The sequence below is a fragment of the Bidens hawaiensis genome, unplaced genomic scaffold (assembly GCF_021521415.1).
Source record: "Bidens hawaiensis isolate Kalapana, Puna unplaced genomic scaffold, B.hawaiensis_p1.1 tig00025028_1, whole genome shotgun sequence".
NCBI classification, from domain to species: Eukaryota; Viridiplantae; Streptophyta; class Magnoliopsida; order Asterales; family Asteraceae; genus Bidens; species Bidens hawaiensis.
This window is the reverse complement of record NW_027493986.1, coordinates 269,978-293,515: the sequence shown is the minus strand read 5'-3', so window position 1 is coordinate 293,515 and position 23,538 is coordinate 269,978. Positions and strand designations below refer to the sequence as shown.

Genomic DNA, 23,538 nt, shown 5'->3' with positions numbered 1-23,538 from the left:
AAACCTGCACCAGACCCTTCTTTGTTTGAAGCTCCGTCCGTGAACAATGACCAAACTTGTCCTTGTTCCGGAGGTGCTTGAGGTTGTTGCTCGATTAAACATTCTTGCTCTTTGTACTGCGGAACTTCTGTGACAAAGTCCGCGAGTACCTGCCCCTTGATCGCTGGTCTGAGCTTATATTCGATCGAGTGTTCACCCAATTCGATAGCCCACTTTGCCAGTCGTCCGGACAACTCAGGTTTACTCAACCCGTTCTTGAGTTTGTACCCGGTTAATATATTGATAGGGTGGCCCTGGAAATATATGCGGAGCCGTCTGGCGGCATAAACCAATGCCAAAACCAGCTTTTCCAACATCGAATATCTTGTTTCCGAGTCCGATAGCGTTCTGCTGACGTAGTAGATTGGTGTCTGAACATTTTTCCTATCTGTCAGTAGGACCGCCCCCATGGTAATATTGGATGCTGACAAATATAGTGTTAATGGTTCACCCGCGTGAGGAGCAGTTAGTGTGGGTAATTCTATTAAACACTCCTTGACTTCCTGGAATGCTTGTTCGGCTTCCGGAGTCCACCTGAACTGTGCCTTTTTGAGGCAGTTCCTTAATGTTGAAATGAACGGGTAAGATTTAGCAGCGTGGTTTGCCAAAAACCTGTTTAATGCTACTAATCTGGCGTTGAGTGTTTGAACTTGTTTGAGAGATTCGGGGGACGGCATTCGGGCTATTACTTGAACCTTGTCTGGGTTAGCTTTAAAGCCCGTGCCTGTAACGATTACCCCGAGGAACTTTCCTTCCTCCATCCTGAAGGAGCACTTCGATGGGTTGAGTTTCATGTTGATACTTCTCAGAGTTTCAAAAGTTTCCTCTATATCCCTCAACATTTGATCCTCTTCAGTGCTCTTGATTACCAAATCGTCCATATAGACTTCAAGGTTCCGACTTATTTTCCCTTTGAAAGCCTGATCCATTAGTCGTTGGTATGTGGCTCCCGCATTCTTTAACCCGAAAGGCATCATTCTATAACAGAATGTTCCTTGGTCAGTGCGGAACGCTGTCTTGTCCTCGTCACCAGCTGCCATATGGATTTGGTGATACCCTTTATAGGCATCGAGGAAGCACTTGAATTTGAATGGGGCCACAGCATCTACCTTCAAGTCAATCTCCGGAAGTGGGTAACAATATTTCGGACATGCTTTGTTTAAATCTTTATAATCTATACACATCCTCTACGTTCCGTTGCTTTTTGGGACGATCACTGGGTTAGCTACCCATATTTGGTATTTGATCTCTCTTATAATCCCAGCATGAAGAAGATCTTGCACTTGTTCATTCATGGCCTTCGTTTGTTCCGGGCTTATCTTTCTCTTCTTTTGCACAATTGGGGTGATTAATGGATTCACCTTCAACTTGTGTTCTGAAATGCTCCGTCGGACACCGGTCATGTCCGCGGTCTGCCATGCAAAAATGTCGATGTTTTTGACCAATAGTTGTTTCAGAAAGGTTCGAACGATTTCGGAGATGGACGGACCAATTATCACGGTTTGGTCTGGAAACTTTTTATTGAGGATCCATTTCTCTGGTTCAGTCCTCTGAGCCTGTCTTGGGATCTTGCATGGTCTTGAACTTTCAGTTGTAAAACAATGTCGGTTCACGTGAATTATTGCCACGCCGGTGCGAGTGGGAACTCCTACTGCGCCATGGGCTGTGGACGGATGGGCATTGAAGTCTCCAATCGCTTCTCGTCCCAGGATAATGTCATGTTTAGAAGTTGCTGGTAGAACCAAAAATTCAACTTCCTCTGTTCTTGAATGTGTCCCGTCACTTAGTGTTACCGGGAATGATATCACCCCGCGCGGGTGCATTATCTCTCCCCTGAAACTAGAGACGGGATTGGCTGTAATCTTTCCTTGTCTGCCTTATCCAATTGCTCAAAGCATTGTTCGTACATGATGTCCGACGTACTGCCCAAAGAACACATACTGTGACCGGTAGTGTCCGAACTCAGCAGTTATTATCAGCGGGTTTTTGTTACACGGACCACCTCTGATCCGAGGAAAGATTACCGGCTCACTTTTCCGCTCTTCCTCCGAACAATTCCTTCGTTTCCCTTTACCCGAATGTCCTCCTTGAATCATGTGGACATTCAGATCTTTGATTTGTCTTTTAGCTGGGCCCTGGCCATCCTTTGCGGGAGGCTTGCTAGTCCCTGCCCGTGTGCCCTTAACCAGATGTTCGAGTTTACCATTTTTAACAGCTACTTCAATTTCATTTCTGAGAGCCACACACTCATTCGTGTTGTGTCCGACATCGTTATGATATGAGCAATGTTTTTTGGTATCAAGGAATGACTTCCTTGGTATTGGTTGAGGCTTCCGGAAAGTCAAATTCTCCGTAGTGAGAATTTCTGAGGGAGTCTTTGATAGCTGGGTCCAACTGTTAGTGGAACGAGTTGAAAAATGCGTTTACCTTTGTTGCCGATCAAAGATCATGCATCAAACGGTTTAGATGCTTCTGCACTTGGCTGGAGTCTTGACCATATTGGTCCCTTAGCCTGTCTGTTTGGCCTCGGAGTTTGAAACTCAATCTTCGGTGATTGTTTTTGACTACTGGAACTTAAGGTTTTCTCAGTTCTTGCGAACAACTTTGATGCCTTCATGATTTCATCCCATGACTCGGGCATTCCATCTCTTCCTGTTAGAGTACGGAATAAGGCATCACTGTGTACGTTCTTACAAAATGCTCTTCGCAGCATATCTTAACTCACCCCTCCTATGTTAAGGCTCTCGTTAGTAAAACGAGTAATGAAGTCCTCAATGGACTCATTATTTCGCCTTGTAACATCTAGTATTTCCGCTGTAAAAACTACCATCCGGTCCTAAGATGAGTCGTTGTCACACCCTCAAAATCCACTAACGGAGTTTTACCGTCAGAGGGTGTGAACTGGCAGGATCGGAATCATTAGTTATAACCAAACCAAAGAAAAAAACGTTTAAATGAAAGTAAGTGCGGAAGCGTAAAACCTTAATTCAAAAGTTGCGTCACGCAGGACGACTTAAAACCAAATGTAACTGTTAAAATTAAGTTTGCAGAATAAAAGTGTTTTCATTAATGCATGCTCCTAAACCGCGCGCCCGCCTCGGCTACCTGAGAATAACATACTAAAAGTGTCAACACAAGGTTGGTGAGTTCACAAGTAAAATAAGATAAATCGTTTAGCGTTTTGCGTAACCTCGTTACGACGTTTAAATGTTGCGTAACCCCGTTACGACGTTTGAGTGTGTAACCACGTTACAGCGTTTGAGTGTGTAACCACGTTACAGCGTTTAAGTGTGTAACCACGTTACAGCGTTTAAGTGTTTTGCATTACCAGATAGTGTTATGTCAAATTATATATCGATAGGTAGCTAATCTATACAACAAGTATCGCTAAGTGGTTCGCGACCGAAGCTGACTGTTTATCAAGTGCCCGTCACCAGGTCCTCCAGACCATGGTAAGTGTTAGCCAAAATTTACACCCACTCAACCTCCAGTTGAGCTTAGCGTCGGGTGGGGTTTGTCAAACCCAGTAGTACTACCCAAAAGTGACTCGCTATTCCAAATATTAACCGGTCCGATGTGTGGGACTTCAAATGTTACGTATGCCGCTTAGCCTTTACAAGTGATATATAATTTATAACAAAATCTTTCATATGCGTTTATCTCAGAAAATATGTTTATCGGAGTATGTTATCTCCCCCAAGTGAAAAACGTTTGAAAACAGTTTAAGAGTGGGGTAAGTGAACTCACTGTTTGCGAAGAATATCCGATCTAGATCACCGAGTGATGCGCGTCGTAGAAAACTCTCTAGCGTTCTAAAATAACAAAGAGATTTTCTAAGTATCGGAATGTTTAACGAGTCTCTAGACTCGGCACATAATACCTATGCACGTAACATGTTTCGTGTTTCGTTTGTGAATCGTGTGTGACTTAAACAAGTAAAATTGTGATACGATACATGAGTGAGCAATTACTTTCGTGTCACGTATTAATAACATACTTATTAGCAATTATTCCCGTAGGGGCATTTTGGTCAACAAACAAAGACTAACTAACCATTATTCCCCATAAGGGCAATTTGGTCAATTCATGGCAATCAACTAGCAACTATTCCCCGCAAGGGTATTTTGGTCAAAATACAACAGTTATATAAAAACTATCATATTTCATGCATTCCTATACAACTCAGCAGCTAGTTTCGTTATGACAGAATTTCTACTTGAAAGATTGCACTAGTTTACCGATTATAACGTCTCAATTAATTTACCAAAAATTACCACAGGAGCATACATATCTTAGGTTTCCAGAACATCTTTTATCTTATTTTTATTCCATATAGATTGTTCATAATGATCAAAACATTACAGCTAACTTATATCAGTCAGATTCATGCACATCAGAATGTTATTTGCAATTCCCGTTAAACGAAAAATCCAATAAACGCAAGACCAATTGGGTTTGGTTCCTAACTCAGTGAGTCAACCTCCAGAAGTGGAACCAACCCAATTGGTCTCGTAGTTCATGAGATATAACATTTACAACATAACCTAACAGCAGGTCTAACAGCTCAGCTTTGCATCACGTTTTTGTAAAATCATAAAAGTATACTTCCACTTATCCAAAAATTACGAATTTATACTTCATAGAAACTAGACTCAACCTAGTTTACTGCAGTACCCACAATCTCAATCAATTTTAACATTTACACTTCGTTACAGTCAGTTAAACATCGTATATACGTTCTGTCCAGAATCTGTTCACATCAAAACTCATCATAATAACAATCTATGAACTATCATGCATCCATATAACCCTCTAGACACTATAACTACTATCCATGCATATCAATCACACCATACATACAAGATTAGGGTTAGTGTTTTAATTCAAATCAAGAACAACAATCAATCATGTATCAATATCAATCTAGTTATCAATCTATTATCCAACTAACAAGAATCATAACAATCACATACATACAAGATCGGCCGATTTAGGGTTTTCACACAACCCATCAAACATCAAAATTAAACAACAAAGAGGTAAGAGATGATCAAGTATACCTTCCTAGCACCTAGTTCTTGGATTAATCTCTTGATTTGATGTGTATATGTGTGTGATGGTGGACGGCAGCCGTGGGTCAAGAGAGGGAGAGAGAGCCGATCGGTGGTGTTGTAGGTTTAGAATAATAGGTTAGGGTTTGTTTATTAGTGATATATTTATAAACAAACAAGTTACACTCTAGTCCTTCTACTTTCAAGTGTTGTTTTTCTAGAACATTCTATCCTAACTTGCACATAATCATGACAATAATATAACACATAATCCTAACACATAGTTATCACATCATTAGTGTTTTAGTGTGCTTCGTTTATTCCTCAATCGTTTGCGTTTCGGTGCAAATCCCGAAAGACTACTACACATGTAGTAAGTGTTAAGCGTCATTTAAACCCTAGTTTAAATGTAATGAAGTATGCGTTATAGATTCAACGATCTTAAAGTTTGAATTAACGGAGTTGAGTTAACGAGGTTAACCTGAAATTGACGATTGTCACATCATTCCCATGTTAAAGAATTTTCGTCCCGAAAATTTGAGTCAAGTCGTGATGAGAGCCTGAAAAAGTAAGAAAGATTTTCAGTTTGTCATATCATCCCCTAGTAGAAAGAAATTTCGTCCCGAAATTTAGTTCATACCTCCGGTGATGTTTGACGGTTTGCCGGGTTTCGCGGTTTTCGGTGTTTGGTTAGCCCTTCAAAAAGGTGAGGATACTTTTTCATCATGTGATCCTCGCGTTCCCATGTGAACTCCGGTCCACGTCTCGAGTTCCAACGAACCTTAACAATTGAAATTTTGCTGTGTTTGAGCGTTTTGGTTTCCCAATCCAAAACCTCGACTGGTTCCTCAATGAACCGTAACTGTTCATCAACTTGTAGTTCCTCCAAAGGGACTACTTGGGTTTCATCAGATAGGCATTTCTTCAAATTTGATACGTGGAATACATCGTGTACGCCACTGAGTTCTGTTGGTAGGTCCAGTCGGTACGCCACCGGACCAATGCGCTCAGTTATCCGGTACGGACCAACATATCGTGGGTTGAGTTTGTTTCGCTTACCAAAGCGAACCACACATTTCCAGGGTGAGACTTTGAGTAACACTCGATCGTTTACTTGAAATTCGAGAGGTTTTCGGCGCTTGTCGGCGTAACTCTTTTGGCGATCTCGTGTTGCTGCCATGCGATTTCGGATTTGAACAATCTTTTCCGAGGTTTCGAGTACCAGTTCCGGACCAGTGATTTGGCTATCACCCACCTCTGCCCAGCAGAGTGGTGATCGACACTTCCGTCCGTACAGCGCTTCAAACGGCGCTACCTTAATACTTGCGTGGTAGCTGTTATTATACGAAAACTCTACCAAGGGTAAGTGGGGTTCCCAACTTTTTCCGAAATCTAAGACGCATGCACGCAACATATCCTCCAGGGTCTGAATAGTCCGTTCACTTTGCCCATCCGTCTGAGGATGGTATGCGGTACTCATATCGAGACGTGTGCCCAGTGCGCTTTGCAGCGACTTCCAAAAGTGTGAGGTAAAACGAGAATCTCGATCGGAAATGATCGAGACAGGCACTCCGTGTCTCGACACTACTTCCTTCATGTAGACACGAGTCAGTCTTTCCATTTTGTCTGTTTCCTTAATCGCTAGGAAGTGCGCCGATTTAGTCAACCGGTCAACGATCACCCAGATGGTATCGCATCCCGTCGGTGTTTTAGGCAAACCCGTAATAAAGTCCATTGAGATGTGTTCCCATTTCCACATTGGGAGTTCCGGTTGTTGCAGTAGACCAGATGGTTTCTGGTATTCTATCTTGACTCTGGCACAAGTCAAGCATTTGCTCACGTAGGTGGCAATGTCGGCTTTCATGTTCGGCCACCAGTAAAGTTCCTTTAAATCATGATACATTTTATCTGAGCCAGGGTGGATAGAATATCGGGACTTGTGAGCTTCGTCCATCACTAGAGTTCTCAATTCTCCGTATCGTGGAACCCAAATCCGGTTCTCAAAATATCGGACCCCGTCCGATCTGGTTTCAAGTTGCTTGCTCATGCCCCGCATGAGTTCCGATGGAAGATTATCATCTTTCAACGCTTCCAGTTGCGCATCGCGAATCTGATCGGGTAAGCTGGCATGAATCGTAAGTTGCAATGCTCTCACCCGTCTGGGTTTATCTGTTTCTTTTCTGCTGAGGGCGTCGGCCACCACATTGGCCTTGCCAGGGTGGTACTTGATGGCACAATCGTAATCTTTAAGCAGCTCGACCCAACGACGCTGTCGCATGTTCAGCTCCTTCTGATCGTAGATATGTTGGAGACTCTTGTGGTCGGTGTAAATGGTAAACTTGGTACCGTACAAGTAATGCCTCCATATCTTAAGAGCAAACACTACAGCTCCGAGTTCCAAATCGTGGGTCGTGTAGTTCTTCTCGTGAACCCGTAGTTGTCTAGAGGCGTAGGCTATAACCTTCTCGAGTTGCATCAGCACACAACCGAGACCTTGTATAGATGCGTCACAGTGTACCTCAAAGTTTTCCGTTCCCTCGGGGAGAGCTAAAATAGGGGCGCTACAAAGCTTGGTTTTCAACAGTTGAAAAGCGGATTCTTGCGCGTCACCCCAGTTGTACTTAGTGCCCTTGTGAGTCAAAGCGGTGAGGGGTTGAGCAATCTTTGAAAATCCCTCGATGAAACGCCGATGGTAGCCGGCCAGTCGTAGGAATTGTCGCACCTCAGTCGGAGTCTTAGGTGCTTCCCAGTTTTTGATGGCCTCTACCTTACCGGGATCGACATGGATACCATTCTCGTTGATCACATGTCCTAAAAAGTGAACCTCGCGAAGCCAAAATTCACATTTCGAGAGTTTAGCATACAGTTGTTCCTTCTTCAGTAGTTCCAGAATTATCCTTAAGTGCTCTTCGTGGTCAGTCTCGTTCTTGGAATAGACGAGAATATCATCGATGAAAACAATCACGAACTTGTCGAGGTACGCCTTGCATACTCGATTCATGAGATCCATAAATACGGCTGGTGCGTTGGTTAGGCCAAAAGGCATAACCGAAAACTCGTAGTGACCATACCGTGTTCTGAAAGCCGTTTTTGAAATATCTTCTTCGCGCACTCTCAGCTGGTGATAACCGGATCGTAGATCGATCTTCGAGTAGTAACTCGATCCCTGAAGCTGGTCAAACAAATCATCAATTCGGGGTAAAGGATAACGGTTCTTGACCGTCATCTTGTTCAACTCCCGGTAGTCGATGCACATTCGGAAAGTCCCGTCTTTCTTTCGGACAAACAAGACAGGGGCTCCCCATGGCGATGAGCTAGGTCGGATAAAACCTTTATCCAACAAATCTTGCAACTGGGTGGACAACTCCTGAAGTTCCGCCGGTGCGAGCCGATACGGGGCTCGTGCTATGGGTGCTGCACCGGGTGTCAACTCGATCTGAAATTCGACTTGACGAATAGGAGGGAGTCCAGGTAAATCCTCCGGGAAAACTTCCGGGAAGTCTCGCACAACCGGTATGTCTTCAATTCGTTTCTCCTACGCGGGTTTCTCAACAATCTGCGCCAAAATTGCCGGATGACCCTTTCGTAAATACTTCTGTGCCTTCATAAGGGTAATGAAGCTGGTGGTCATGCCGCTTCTCTCGCCTCGGACCGAAATGATCTCGCCAGAAGGGGTGGTAATATGGACTATCTTATCATGGCATATAATCTCCGCTCGGTTCTCGGATAACCAGTCCATGCCGACAACGACATCGAAACTACTAAGCGTAAAAGGAATAAGGTCGATGTCAAAGACATGACCTGACAGTTTCAACTTACATCCCGCAAGTATATGAGTTGTTATTACAGTTTTACCGTTAGCTAATTCAACAGGAAACTTAGCGTCTAACGGGGTTGGAGTAAGGTTTAAAAGTTGGCTAAAGGCCTTTGACACAAAACTCCTATCAGCTCCAGTGTCAAACAAAACAGAAGCAAAACAATCGTTTACAGGGAACTTACCAGACACCACATGCGGATCTCTGCGGGCTTGACCTGATCCAATCACAAACGCTCTTCCTTTGCCATTTCCTCCACCATTACTGCCACTTCCATTGCGCCCATTGTTGTCATTATGTTTCAGCTTGGGGCAATCCTTCCGGAAATGACCTTCCTGTCCACATTCAAAACATCCCTTAGTCGTCATCGGTGGCTTAGGAGCACCCTTCGCCGCAAGGTCTCCTCTACATTCCTTCGCTTGATGACCTATCTTTCCGCATCTTTGACACTTGACACGGTCACATTGACCAACATGATGAAAGTTGCACCTGTTGCACTTTGGATATTTCCCAACATATCCGCTCGAAACCTGCCCGCTACCGTTGTTGTTGTTGTTGTGATTCTGAGTGTTGAAACTCCGAGTAAATTCGGGCTTACGGTAGTGGTGTTGCGGTGGGAGGTTTGAGGATGAAGATCTGGTGTTGTCAAACTTTCTCTTCCCGCTGTTCGGGTTGCTGTTGTTGTTACTGTTGCTGACGTGGTCATTACTCGGGTTGTCACGGGCTTTAACAGTCGAACCCCTCGGTGGTAACGCACCCTGGGTCACAGCCTGATCCGTCAGTTTGTGAGCCAAACGGATCGCTTGTTGGATCGTGGCTGGTCTGGAAGACGTCACCATACCCTGAATCTGTGGTGCTAACCCATCAATGTACATCTCTATTCTCTTGCTCGGCGGATCCACCATCCGCGGACACATCACTGCCAACTCGTGCGAACGAGTAGTGTAGCTTTCAATCTCTGAACCCACCATTTTCAACGACCAAAACTCCGACTCTAACTTCGAAATTTCTTCCCTCGGACAGTACTCCTCTCGCATCATGTTTTTGAACTCCTCCCAGTTCATCGCGTTAGCCAGTTCCAATCCAAGGATCTGGACGTTCGAATTCCACCATGTGAGGGCGGAATCCTCAAGTGTCCCAGCAACGAATTTGACCCTACTGGCAGGGGGACAATTACACATCTCAAAGGCCGACTCGGCCTTCTCAGCCCAACGCAGGAAGCCTATAGCTCCCTCAGTGCCCTTAAACGTACTGGGCTTGCAGTCTAAGTAGTTCTTGAAGGTACATGCTCCATTCGGACCTCCTGTTTGATTTTGAACGTGTGCAGCTAAAGCGGCAGCAACATGGTCATTCAGCAGGGTTTGGAGTTCAGCTGCAGTCATGCTGATGTTACCACGTCCTCGTCCAGCGTTTCTTCCGGCCATTTCCTAGAATCATAGTATAAAACGTGAATTTTTCTTTCATATACAACACACCATACATGTAATAAAAGATAGGTAAGAAAAAGAAAAAAAAAACAACATCACATCACAACCACTTATTAGTCTAATTAAAAATTCATGATTAAAACCATTGTATTCGCTACAAAGTATTTCCAATCAATCCTTAAAATTATAGAAAAATAATAGTTCGGATGGAGACAACCCCTCCATCTAAGTGTCATCCTCACTAGATGTCGTCATCTGAGGACACCTCTGAATGTGCCTCCTCCTCAGCCGGTTCCTCCTCCGGTTCTTCTTCAGGTTCCTCCTCGGGCTCCTCTTCGGGATCTTCCTCGGGATCCTCCTCAGGCTCCTCTTCGGGATCTTCTTCAGGTTCTACATCAGGCTCTGCCTCGGGCTCTGCCTCAGGTTCTGCTACGTTCTGGGCAAGTTGCATTTGTAGGATATCGCAACATTCTAAGGCTATTTCGGTTCGGGTCCTTGCTTCTTGGAGTTGCTCTTGCAAGTCTATCATCTCGGCTTGCATCTTCATCATAACCTTGGTTTGTTGCTCACTAGTCTCTTGCATTTCTTTAATTGCCGCAGCCATGCGGGCAATCTCCTCCTGAGTCTCGGTTCCATCTTTAAACAGTCTGGCAACATTTTCTCTAGTGTAGCGCATGTAACCCACATCACGCTCCAAACAAGAAACGACAGCTGTGAGAACTCGCTCTACAGGTTCGGTTATAGGTGGTAGAGTGTTAGGGTAAGCAGGGTGGTTCGGGTGAGGCAATGGGGGAACTTGTTCACGGTAGACCATACGTCTGATCATGCTGGGGTACCATTCCCAGCTAACGTTGTTGTCATACAAGCCTCCGGATAGGCGGTACCTCTTTGGTGCAGGAGCTTCGAGTTCCGGGACTACACGGGGTGGCGAGGCAGTAGGTAACTGCGGTTCCTTCCCGTGAGCATGCGTCATCGAATCGGATGATGATGAGGGTGGCGTCGACATTCCTACAGGTAAGCCGGGTATATGCGCGCGTATGAGTGAAGGAGATAAGGAAATAAGATTTCAAGACTACACAAACCTATGCAGTGCGTATCATTATAACTAATGGGTCGTCGCGGTTATAGTCTAGTATGCATGCAGTTTCTAGTTCGCTATAACCAATGGCTCTGATACCAATCTGTCACACCCTCAAAATCCACTAACGGAGTTTTACCGTCAGAGGGTGTGAACTGGCAGGATCGGAATCATTAGTTATAACCAAACCAAAGAAAAAAACGTTTAAATGAAAGTAAGTGCGGAAGCGTAAAACCTTAATTCAAAAGTTGCGTCACGCAGGACGACTTAAAACCAAATGTAACTGTTAAAATTAAGTTTGCAGAATAAAAGTGTTTTCATTAATGCATGCTCCTAAACCGCGCGCCCGCCTCGGCTACCTGAGAATAACATACTAAAAGTGTCAACACAAGGTTGGTGAGTTCACAAGTAAAATAAGATAAATCGTTTAGCGTTTTGCGTAACCTCGTTACGACGTTTAAATGTTGCGTAACCCCGTTACGACGTTTGAGTGTGTAACCACGTTACAGCGTTTGAGTGTGTAACCACGTTACAGCGTTTAAGTGTGTAACCACGTTACAGCGTTTAAGTGTTTTGCATTACCAGATAGTGTTATGTCAAATTATATATCGATAGGTAGCTAATCTATACAACAAGTATCGCTAAGTGGTTCGCGACCGAAGCTGACTGTTTATCAAGTGCCCGTCACCAGGTCCTCCAGACCATGGTAAGTGTTAGCCAAAATTTACACCCACTCAACCTCCAGTTGAGCTTAGCGTCGGGTGGGGTTTGTCAAACCCAGTAGTACTACCCAAAAGTGACTCGCTATTCCAAATATTAACCGGTCCGATGTGTGGGACTTCAAATGTTACGTATGCCGCTTAGCCTTTACAAGTGATATATAATTTATAACAAAATCTTTCATATGCGTTTATCTCAGAAAATATGTTTATCGGAGTATGTTATCTCCCCCAAGTGAAAAACGTTTGAAAACAGTTTAAGAGTGGGGTAAGTGAACTCACTGTTTGCGAAGAATATCCGATCTAGATCACCGAGTGATGCGCGTCGTAGAAAACTCTCTAGCGTTCTAAAATAACAAAGAGATTTTCTAAGTATCGGAATGTTTAACGAGTCTCTAGACTCGGCACATAATACCTATGCACGTAACATGTTTCGTGTTTCGTTTGTGAATCGTGTGTGACTTAAACAAGTAAAATTGTGATACGATACATGAGTGAGCAATTACTTTCGTGTCACGTATTAATAACATACTTATTAGCAATTATTCCCGTAGGGGCATTTTGGTCAACAAACAAAGACTAACTAACCATTATTCCCCATAAGGGCAATTTGGTCAATTCATGGCAATCAACTAGCAACTATTCCCCGCAAGGGTATTTTGGTCAAAATACAACAGTTATATAAAAACTATCATATTTCATGCATTTCTATACAACTCAGCAGCTAGTTTCGTTATGACAGAATTTCTACTTGAAAGATTGCACTAGTTTACCGATTATAACGTCTCAATTAATTTACCAAAAATTACCACAGGAGCATACATATCTTAGGTTTCCAGAACATCTTTTATCTTATTTTTATTCCATATAGATTGTTCATAATGATCAAAACATTACAGCTAACTTATATCAGTCAGATTCATGCACATCAGAATGTTATTTGCAATTCCCGTTAAACGAAAAATCCAATAAATGCAAGACCACTTGGGTTTGGTTCCTAACTCAGTGAGTCAACCTCCAGAAGTGGAACCAACCCAATTGGTCTCGTAGTTCATGAGATATAACATTTACAACATAACCTAACAGCAGGTCTAACAGCTCAGCTTTGCATCACGTTTTTGTAAAATCATAAAAGTATACTTCCACTTATCCAAAAATTACGAATTTATACTTCATAGAAACTAGACTCAACCTAGTTTACTGAAGTACCCACAATCTCAATCAATTTTCACGTTTACACTTCGTTACAGTCAGTTAAACATCGTATATACGTTCTGTCCAGAATCTGTTCACATCAAAACTCATCATAATAACAATCTATGAACTATCATGCATCCATATAACCCTCTAGACACTATAACTACTATCCATGCATATCAATCACACCATACATACAAGATTAGGGTTTGTGTTTTAATTCAAATCAAGAACAACAATCAATCATGTATCAATATCAATCTAGTTATCAATCTATTATCCAACTAACAAGAATCATAACAATCACATACATACAAGATCGGCCGATTTAGGGTTTTCACACAACCCATCAAACATCAAAATTAAACAACAAAGAGGTAAGAGATGATCAAGTATACCTTCCTAGCACCTAGTTCTTGGATTAATCTCTTGATTTGATGTGTATATGTGTGTGATGGTGGACGGCAGCCGTGGGTCAAGAGAGGGAGAGAGAGCCGATCGGTGGTGTTGTAGGTTTAGAATAATAGGTTAGGGTTTGTTTATTAGTGATATATTTATAAACAAACAAGTTACACTCTAGTCCTTCTACTTTCAAGTGTTGTTTTTCTAGAACATTCTATCCTAACTTGCACATAATCATGACAATAATATAACACATAATCCTAACACATAGTTATCACATCATTAGTGTTTTAGTGTGCTTCGTTTATTCCTCAATCGTTTGCGTTTCGGTGCAAATCCCGAAAGACTACTACACATGTAGTAAGTGTTAAGCGTCATTTAAACCCTAGTTTAAATGTAATGAAGTATACGTTATAGATTCAACGATCTTAAAGTTTGAATTAACGGAGTTGAGTTAACGAGGTTAACCTGAAATTGACGATTGTCACAGTCGTACCCGTCCAGTTCGTCCTCATAGGATGGTACCTGCATATCTATGCGGGGACGAGGACGCAACCTTCGGGTTTCACTCATGTTCCGCTCCGGTGGCAGACTGTATTGGATGTGGCTTCCCCTTATGGGAGGAGAAATAGATCTCCTGAGAGGTTCATCATACGTCAGGGTACGGCCTTGGAATCGCTCATTCCGGACCCGACGTTCATACTCTGCTTTCAAACTATTTTGTTGAACACGAAACCACTCGTTCGGAGACAAAGTTTCTTCGGTCCTGAGGCTATGACGGTTAGCTCTTCTTGGGTTAGAGTCACCGGAATCTGCTTCCAAACCTAACTCCGACTGAGTTCAGTGGACTTCTCTTGGAACACGCTCTAAATTCCTTAGATTAGAACCCCCCGGAGCTGTGACATGACCCGAGTCGGTAATTGGAGTAACCACATTATCAGTGTTCACCGGAGTGACACTTTCTTGTTGAGCAAATGACCCCCGAGCCGTTGAACCGCCCAAGGTAAAACCTCCAGGGTTCATGGCATCGGTTCGTGTGACAGGAGGCGTAATTCGAGCAAACACAGATGTTACTCCTTCACGTGTTTCTAGGTTGAGATCACGTGGAGATTGTGTTTGATTCTCCGTCGGCCCTTTAGGTAACTGAGTCATATCGTAAAGAGAACGGAAATTTTTTTTGCTGTTCTAACAAAAGCATGGATGGCGCCAATGAAGAAACACGGATCTACTCCCCACTAATGGGTCCTAGATCCGATGAGTCCACAGGGTAGGATACGGTTAACTGTCAATACAATATGAACACCACTCCTAAAACAGAACACCGTGAGCTCGTTACGGGAAGGATGAGGTGGGGGGTCTTCCCGTAACCACCTTCCGGCGTGAGAATAAGTACAGTTCTGAGAAGAAGATAAAGTACTTAAGTAAATTGAGAGAGTACCATGATTGTGAATGCCTACCTCATGGTGATTGAGAGGGTATTTATAGCCGAAGGGTTTGGGAAGGATAATTGGGCCAGTTGTCCCTTTGGAAGATGCTCTTATAACCGTCTGGACACGTGTCCTCATATTACTGGTTTAATTCACACGTTGCATGTGCATATGTAACAACCTGGACACGTGTCCTCTGGTGATAGGCCAATAAACAACCCTGGCCATGTGCACGGTTATAACAACCTGGACAGGTGTCCTTTAATCATTGGTTGATACATCACGTATTACTTAAGAGAACATCTTGGTAGATCTTCTAAGATGTTACCACATACTGACAGCTGTCCCGGGACATTACCTCGTAGTTATTTACGCGGGCGATCATTCTGTCCTACGGACAACTTTTGAGGGTGCCAGGATGCTTCCTCATGTCTTACGGGAGTGTTTTCTTCCGCCCATGGTTATGCGAATGACTTGAATGCCCCGCGGGTGCCTTATGAGGGGCTCCTGATTGACCCGCGGGTATCACTTAAGGGTATTTGGGTCTTTTTGGTACCCTACCTCTATAACCTTGTTAGTGATGGCTTGGGTAGTGCATTCCGGTTACTACTACCTGATTTAGATGCGTTCGGTTACTTTGGGTGTTCGTAACACCACCGTAATCAAGTACTTTGGGTAGTTTGAAACACCACCGCAATGAATTTGAATAATTTTGGGGAAGTTGAAGAGTGACCTTTTAAGTGTTTGTTGCATTTGGGTAAATTGGTACTTCAAGGAGCACCCCGGATATCCTAAGACAAAATTTCTTTATGACAATAGTTTTGTGTCTACGTGAAAACAAATAACTGCATTTATTATATTTAGTTCACTTAGATCAAGTTCAACAGTTAATATTTACTTTATAACTAATAGCCTAAAAGCTCAAAGTTCCAATACAAAATACGTTAAGAAATGTAAAACTTAGCAAAAGCCTAAACTACCATATAAATCTGTCATTTTTTTACACTGAAAAATATGTCACCGCATCTAGTAAAAAACCAGTAAATCAATGAAAATATTGGTTTTTTTAATTACCAACAAAGTCCGGCTATCCAGCCATCCGGGGACATCTATTGTCAAAAGGCCACCCATAGCATTGGTAAACCGGCCCGCCACCCATAGCATTGGTAAACCGGCCCGCCACCAAATCCAAGGGAACCCATCGCCTAAAGTCCTACTTTGATAAAACTCCTAACCCATCGCCACCAAAAAACTTTTGCCATCGGTTTCAATAAAGTGGTCTTGCTAAAAACACAAATATAGTAACCCCTTTTGTCTTGTAGCAAGAAGTGTTCATCAAACTAGTTTCGGATTTCTTGTGTTAGTTATTCCTTTTCTAGTAAGCCTATGGCGTATCTTAGTGTCCACCCCAGACTCCAATAATAATAACAATAAGCTATATTACACATGAAAACAAACCAAATAAAAAATAGAATTACAACCCATGTGATTGCGTCTAAGTGTAAATGTGTAATCGTCTACTCAAGCAAACCCAAACTCAATGAGCAAGCTCGAAACAATCTGGCAAGCAATGTGATAGGTATTCGGGTATGGATATGAGAATGATTAGTTTTTATAAATTTTCGGATATGTGACACCCAAACTCAATGAACAAACATGAATCAGTCGGGTAGGTAACGTGACGGGTATTCAGGTATGGAAACAAGTATGTTTATAAATCTTCATGTGCATGAGAATGTGAGATGGATGTAATATTAAGTGATACCCGATCCGACTTCCAAATACTAAAGTAATCTCAATGTATTTCTCTTTCAACCAACCAACCAACCATACCTAGTAAAATCCCACCCATAGCCCAACAAAAAAAATCAACAGAAAAAAAAAAAAGAACGGTTAAAAATGCAAATCAAAACACCAATAGGTGACTTCTAACAAACTTGTGACATATGCCACACACAATAGGTAATGAGTAAGCATGTGTCCATGCAGGTACGGGACACAGTTTCATAAACGGATCCGAGACTATCAAATTGGAATTTACCAATCTAATTACCATCCGGTCTACAACTGTAATAGTAGTTTTGAGAACTGCATAAAACATTAAAAGGGCATAACATAAACGGTTCAACACTGTTACAAGCCGAAAAATGTTTTCTAGTGATTAGTTAAAATTAGTTCGTGCACTCTTGGCCCCATGTAATACAAAATGACTTGCAGTGATATAAAAGACCAAGACAAAAAATTAAATCGAAACCTACGATTTCGTAGCACAATTTGTTAACAACTCTTGTCTGAATGTTATTTACGATTGACATCGCTTCTTATTCTAAACTCTCAACAGAACAAATTAACAACAGATAGCAGCATATGCTTGCAAAACAAAAATGAATTTGAAAAAGTATATAGATCATGAAACAAAACCTGCCTTTATGGCAGCCACAAAATTAGGGACTTATTGCATATATTGCATTTGTTGAGGTCAACTCATATTTGACTTGAATCCCTCCCGAAGATGAAACGCCTCATCCAGTCCGACACCACCAACGACCTTGTACGCCAGCTGACTTGCTTGCTGTATATGTCAGGTCAAACAAAAGTATACAGAGTCAAACAACTACTATCTTAGGTTACTCAGTGGCGCGTGTGTGTTGGGGGGGGGGGTTGTTTACCTTGCATACACGGAGTACCAAAGCCACTGAGAGCTGTGGCCAATAGACACCCAATCACCTGGGAGTTGTGCTGCTGTTTGCTCTCCTCCTAATGGAGCAAATTGACCAAGATGCCTATACCTGTATACAAACCATGAGATTTTAGTTGACTTCATGTTGACTTCTAGAAGTCAAAAGATGTAAAAACTGAACCTGAAGGGACGGAATCTATGTCTGCCAGATTCTCTAAAACGCAGAGGACCTTCTGGTTTCTTTGTGCACTCTTCCATGCGGTTGAAACAGTCAGCAAGATAAGAACCTTGTTGAGCTGCAACCTGTGAAAACGTCACTGAACCGCATTAGCAAAAACAAAACCCATACCTTAATGAATAATGATTAATCTAAAAATATTAATATGTTACACCTGAGCTGTGGCTGGAAGATTCTTCATCTGTGAATCGACTTGAGAAAGAGCCGATTTAAATTCTTCAACATTCAGCTCAATCGATTCTTTTGCAACATCTCCTTTGGACTCCTTGAGTAGATCCACCAGACTGCTCATATGTTTGTTATTCAGATAAAGTTTCACCTGAGGGTACCGGTCACATATGTCATCAAGTGCTTCTTGAAACTCTTTAACCGTTAGTGTTCCTGAGTTGTCCTTATCTGCTTTTATAAATATGGCTGAAATATCCTCCTGATATTTAATGCATATTCAGAATATATTGCAAGATAGTATTAATGTCAGTAATAACTGGGTGTAACTGTAAATGTACCATGACTTTACGCTGATTGATTGTAGCACAATCTCCAAGTGCATATATGCTGTTGGTCCCTTCAACACGAAGCCATTCATCAGTAGCCAATACGCGTCTATTTGCCTATGTATATGAAGAGAAAAACTTTATTACAAGATAAATAATGAAAATAGAAACAGAAACTGGCAATTTAATGAAGAATACCTGACCAATCTGCTTCATGAAATCCATCACAACAGGACGTGTAGCAATACCAGTTGACCAAACCGCCATTCCATATGGTATAGTAGAGATCTCCCCGGTTTTAATCACTTTGGTTGAAATTTCTTTATCCGACACTTTCACAACCATCGCCCCGGTCCTTAAATCTATACCGTCTCTATGAAACTTATTTTCTGCAAATGTCGTGATTCGTTTGTCAAACCTGCATACAAAAATTGCATAAGCGTACATACAGAAGAAAAGAGTAAATTGCATTTCTTATCCTTCAGGTATATACTAATTTACAGGTAGTGTCCTTAAACCAATGCAACAAAAAAAAATCCTGTATTTAAAAGGTTATATTACATTATGTCATTTCCACTAACTAGTGTAAAAAATTATATTAGCTTTTTACAAAACGACTACATTGCCCTTACAAAGTAAAAGCTATGGAAATAACACATTTTGCGATTTAGGTATAAGGGTAAAATAGTCATTTGTATACAAAAATTAACAGAATTTTTAACACAGTTAGTGGAAAGAACGTAATGTGTTGCAACTTTTCAGATACATAAGGTGTTTTGTAATTACCATAGTTTATGGAAATAACACATTTTGTCCTTTAGGTGTAAGGATAAAATAGTCATATTGCAAAATAAACTAACATAACTTTAAACAACAGTTAGTGGAAAGGACTAATTTGTTAACTTTCAGATAAAGGATGTTTTTTTGTAATCACCTTAGTTTAAGAACATAACCTGCAAGTTGGTATAATACCTAAAGAAAAATAGTAATTTCACCCAAAAAAAACGTAATATTGGCTGGTTTATACCCGAATATGAGCTTACATGTTCAAGATATGGTCAGTTGCCTCAAGAAGTGTTATTTTGACCAAATCTTTAACGGATGGGTACAACTTCACCAAATCCTCAGACACAAAATCATGAAGCTCGGCTGCAAACTCGACTCCAGTTGGGCCACCGCCAACAATAACGAATTGAAGGATTCGTTTCCTCTCTTCATCACTCAAAGTAGGCAAGCTTGCCTTTTCAAAGCAGTCTATTACAGTTCTTCTGATCTTCTGAGCATCTTCAACTTCCTGAATTAATTTGATCAAATGAATAAGTCAAACTATATTATGTAAATAGGAGAGTTGATGAGTGATTTAATACCTTCAAGTAGTGACAGTTTTCTTCTACACCGGGAGTGTTAAATGTATTAACACGAGCTCCCATTGAAACCACCAGGTAATCATAGTCTACAACAAATTCTTCTTTGTCTTCTTGACTTGAACGACAGTAAACTTTCTTGTTTTTTGCATCAATCCGGTAGCATTCAGCTTCCCAGTAATTGACATTTAAATTCTTCTGTTATAGATTAAACATGCATTAGTTAGCAGTAGCTAACCTTTATATACTTTTACTCAGAACAAGAAGCTTGTTTGTGCATACATGGTCTCACATTAGTAATCATTTCAATGAAATTCAACATGTGATGCAAATACTAAATACTTATTATATGTCCATATGCTACATTCTAAAATATTTACCAGGAATGAATAAATGATCAACTGACCAAACAAGAAAAACAAATCAGTAACAGAAAAATGGACAAAAGTTACATGGTCAATGCACGGTCCGATTACAGATCGGCTGGTGGATCATTTGGTTGGCTAAAACAAGCTTTACAAAGACTGGTCGGCTCTGACTAGGGAAAAAGCTATAGAACGTGAATAAAAAATTTCTTTGGATGCACAACCTGACCATAGATCAACTGTCTAAAGCTGATTGAAACCTAAAGAACCAAACAACACAAGATCCATGGTCAATGGACCAGTTGACCATAACGTGCTTGGGAAATCAAACATGTTCAACTCATATTCTAAGTCAACAACGAGCCTACACATCCTGGAGTATACAAGATACATTAGTTTAAAGTCAAATGATGCCCATAAAATTGAACTTGAGATCACGTAAAAATATATTAAAGTTTATGCATGCTGATTTTAACAAGAGACCTCCAGAGAGAAACATCTTTAAGAAGACGTTTTAAAAAGTCAAACCCTAAGCAGTTAATGAGGAAAAATATCGGATATCGGTCAAGGACCGGTATCAGATATCAGTTATTGCGGTGAGATATTAGTGGGGTATCGTTATTTTTAATACCATGTAAAATTTATACATATATATATATATATTTATATATATATATAGCAATTTAACACTAACATTGAACACTAACAATTGATAATTTAGACTTAAAACACTGACATCGGGAATATCGGTCAATATCACCGATATTATCGGTACCGATATTCTGATCGATAATTTACCAAGGGACCGATAACTGATATATCACCGATATACCGGTGATATATCGGCAATATCGACTGCATAGGTCAAACCGTCCTTGTAATTTGTGAAGATGTGTTGGTCTATTTGGATAAATGGGTAACTATTTGGGAAAGACCCATCACTCATAATCTTTCCTGCTGTGAATATATAAATCTTTTAACCTAAGTTAAGTGCTTTCTAGGGGATTTTGGTTCAGTATATAAGTCTTTACAAAAGCAAAAAAGCAAAATTTGAGTAAGCACAACAGCTAGAAAGTATGTAAGAACGGTGTTCCAGGCACGTCGATAGACCATGTAACAAATTCTTCATAGATCTCTCTCACGTCTATCTAAGTAACCCTCTAGCCAATACTTGAACCATCATATCTTGCACACTAAAGCTCGACTTATAAGTCACATTGAAGTGATCTAAATTCTTTAAACAATTGCCATATTAGATTAGAGTTAATGGATAAGCAAGAAAAGAAGTGCTTTAAGTGTTTTTATTGTATTTCAAACACTTATGCTGTGAGTTGTGAGTGATAATCCCTACATATATTAGGGAGATATTGTATTGTTGGGAATCATATTCTAGTTTTAGTCCTAATTGTCATTTGTCTATTTTAAGAGGGGGTTAAGAGTAATTATATTTTTATAAATAGGTATCAATAGCCAATAGAGAGAGGGGAGTATGTTTAGGTTTAAGATGGCATTGCCCTAGCTCCTGCGTATGCGGTGATAGAGGGCTCGGCCCTGGAATCTTGTAACCTTTCTTTATGTTTTCGTAATACAATCGTTCGGTCTCTTGTTTGCCTTATTCTATTCTCTAATCTCAATTAACCACAAGCATAATCTATCAAACCCTATCATGGTCCCTACCAAAAGTCAAGAGAAACTATTGGTTCTTTCTACCAAACTGAAAGAAATGTATAAATATCATCTCTACTCCCATTAGTAGAAAATTGGCCATCTCTACAAAGGTTATGAAAAGTTTGTATTTAGAGAGATTATAGAAAATATCGATTGAAAAAATCAGGGAGTGGACATATTAATTAATATCCGCTCAAGCTACTATTTGTGTTTGCGTGGTTATAATGTTATATCAATAATCACAGAATGTTATATTCACCCCATTAGGTTATAACCTACCAAAGCCCTTTCACGTGATATTCAGATGATGATTACCTTCTTGACGATGTTGCGAATTGGTTCAACAACGCTACGAGCTTCAACTGTACCAACTGTAACACTTGGTAGTAAAGGCGTGAATGCAAAATAATTTCTTGGTGAGATCACTTGGACATCATATGAATGATTCTTGAGATTCTTCAAGAAACTTGTTCCAGCCCAACCAGTTCCAAGCACCACCACCCTCTTTTTCTCACCGCCTGCCTCCGGTAACTCATCAATCTTTGCAGCACTTTGTATATTATTTGCCTCAGAATAAGCAACCAGACCCCCACCACTACAAAGGTTATTACATAAATTACTGAAAAACAAGCAGATTGAATAAACAAAATAACATGAACCATTCAACAAATGTACGACCAGGTACTGGCTCTCAAATAAAATTAAAAAAACCACTGCAAAGTTGAACAAGCCAGTAACAATCATCAATAATCTAGCTCTAATTTACTCTGCTAACCAGTAAACACCAGAGAACATGATTTATAACAATTCCATGTAAGATCTAACCACTGCAAAACTGAACAAGCCTGCATCTATCAAATTATAATACATAAATCACCAAAAAAAAAAAAGAATATAAATATATATTGAAGTTTTCGCAGATTGAATGCAATAAAATATTATGAAGGACAGGTCATCCAAAAACCTCACAGTTGATGGTCAGAAATAGAGAACATCATTCACAACTATTCAATCACAAAACTGAAACATGTAATATCAAACTAAATTAGAAAAAACCAGAGCAAAACTGAACAAGCCTGCAACATAATCATCAATAATCCAGATCTAATCCACTCTATTAACCTCACGGTTGATGATCAGAAACACGGAACATGATTCACATGTTACAACAAATTCAATAAAAAAAAACTCATCTATGAAAATCCAGATCTAACTTACTTAAAACACATCCTCCTCCTATCCTAACTTATTATCGATCAAATTGAATGATACCTGACCGCGAAAACCACCAGAAATCTCGATAGCGAAGGATACTCGCCGAAGGTATCGGAAAACCGCTTCAAATTCCTCATTATTTGCTTTGATGCTGATCTAAAACTTCAATCAACGATCAATTCACCAGTCAATAATATACAGACAGATCAGAGAGAAGAGAAAGTTGGAAGGACTTGCTGGCTTTCTGCTTTATTAGTATTATATTCTACGCAACACGTGGATATCTATCAACGGAAAGCATGATTTCATTAAGAACGTGCCACGTGGTCTGCGACTCTTTTTGTATTCTTTTTATTTAT

General features: G+C 40.9%; 2 protein-coding genes across 2 annotated transcripts; both read right to left on the bottom strand.

The window, feature by feature from the left end:
- Positions 1-1,226: 1,226 nt before the first annotated feature.
- On the bottom strand, positions 1,227-1,862 carry LOC143570756 (uncharacterized). Its single transcript, XM_077056327.1, has one exon. It carries the CDS (start codon positions 1,860-1,862, stop codon positions 1,227-1,229), a length of 636 nt encoding a protein of 211 aa, XP_076912442.1.
- Positions 1,863-17,332: 15,470 nt separating this feature from the next.
- On the bottom strand, positions 17,333-23,316 carry LOC143570758 (external alternative NAD(P)H-ubiquinone oxidoreductase B2, mitochondrial-like). The gene is made up of 10 exons (XM_077056329.1): positions 23,237-23,316; positions 22,280-22,559; positions 19,935-20,129; positions 19,611-19,861; positions 18,766-18,985; positions 18,580-18,684; positions 18,228-18,500; positions 18,017-18,138; positions 17,825-17,944; positions 17,333-17,727 (listed from the first exon to the last, which is right to left on the bottom strand). Exons 1-10 carry the CDS (start codon positions 23,314-23,316, stop codon positions 17,640-17,642), a joined length of 1,734 nt encoding a protein of 577 aa, XP_076912444.1. The 3' UTR covers positions 17,333-17,639.
- Positions 23,317-23,538: the final 222 nt, after the last annotated feature.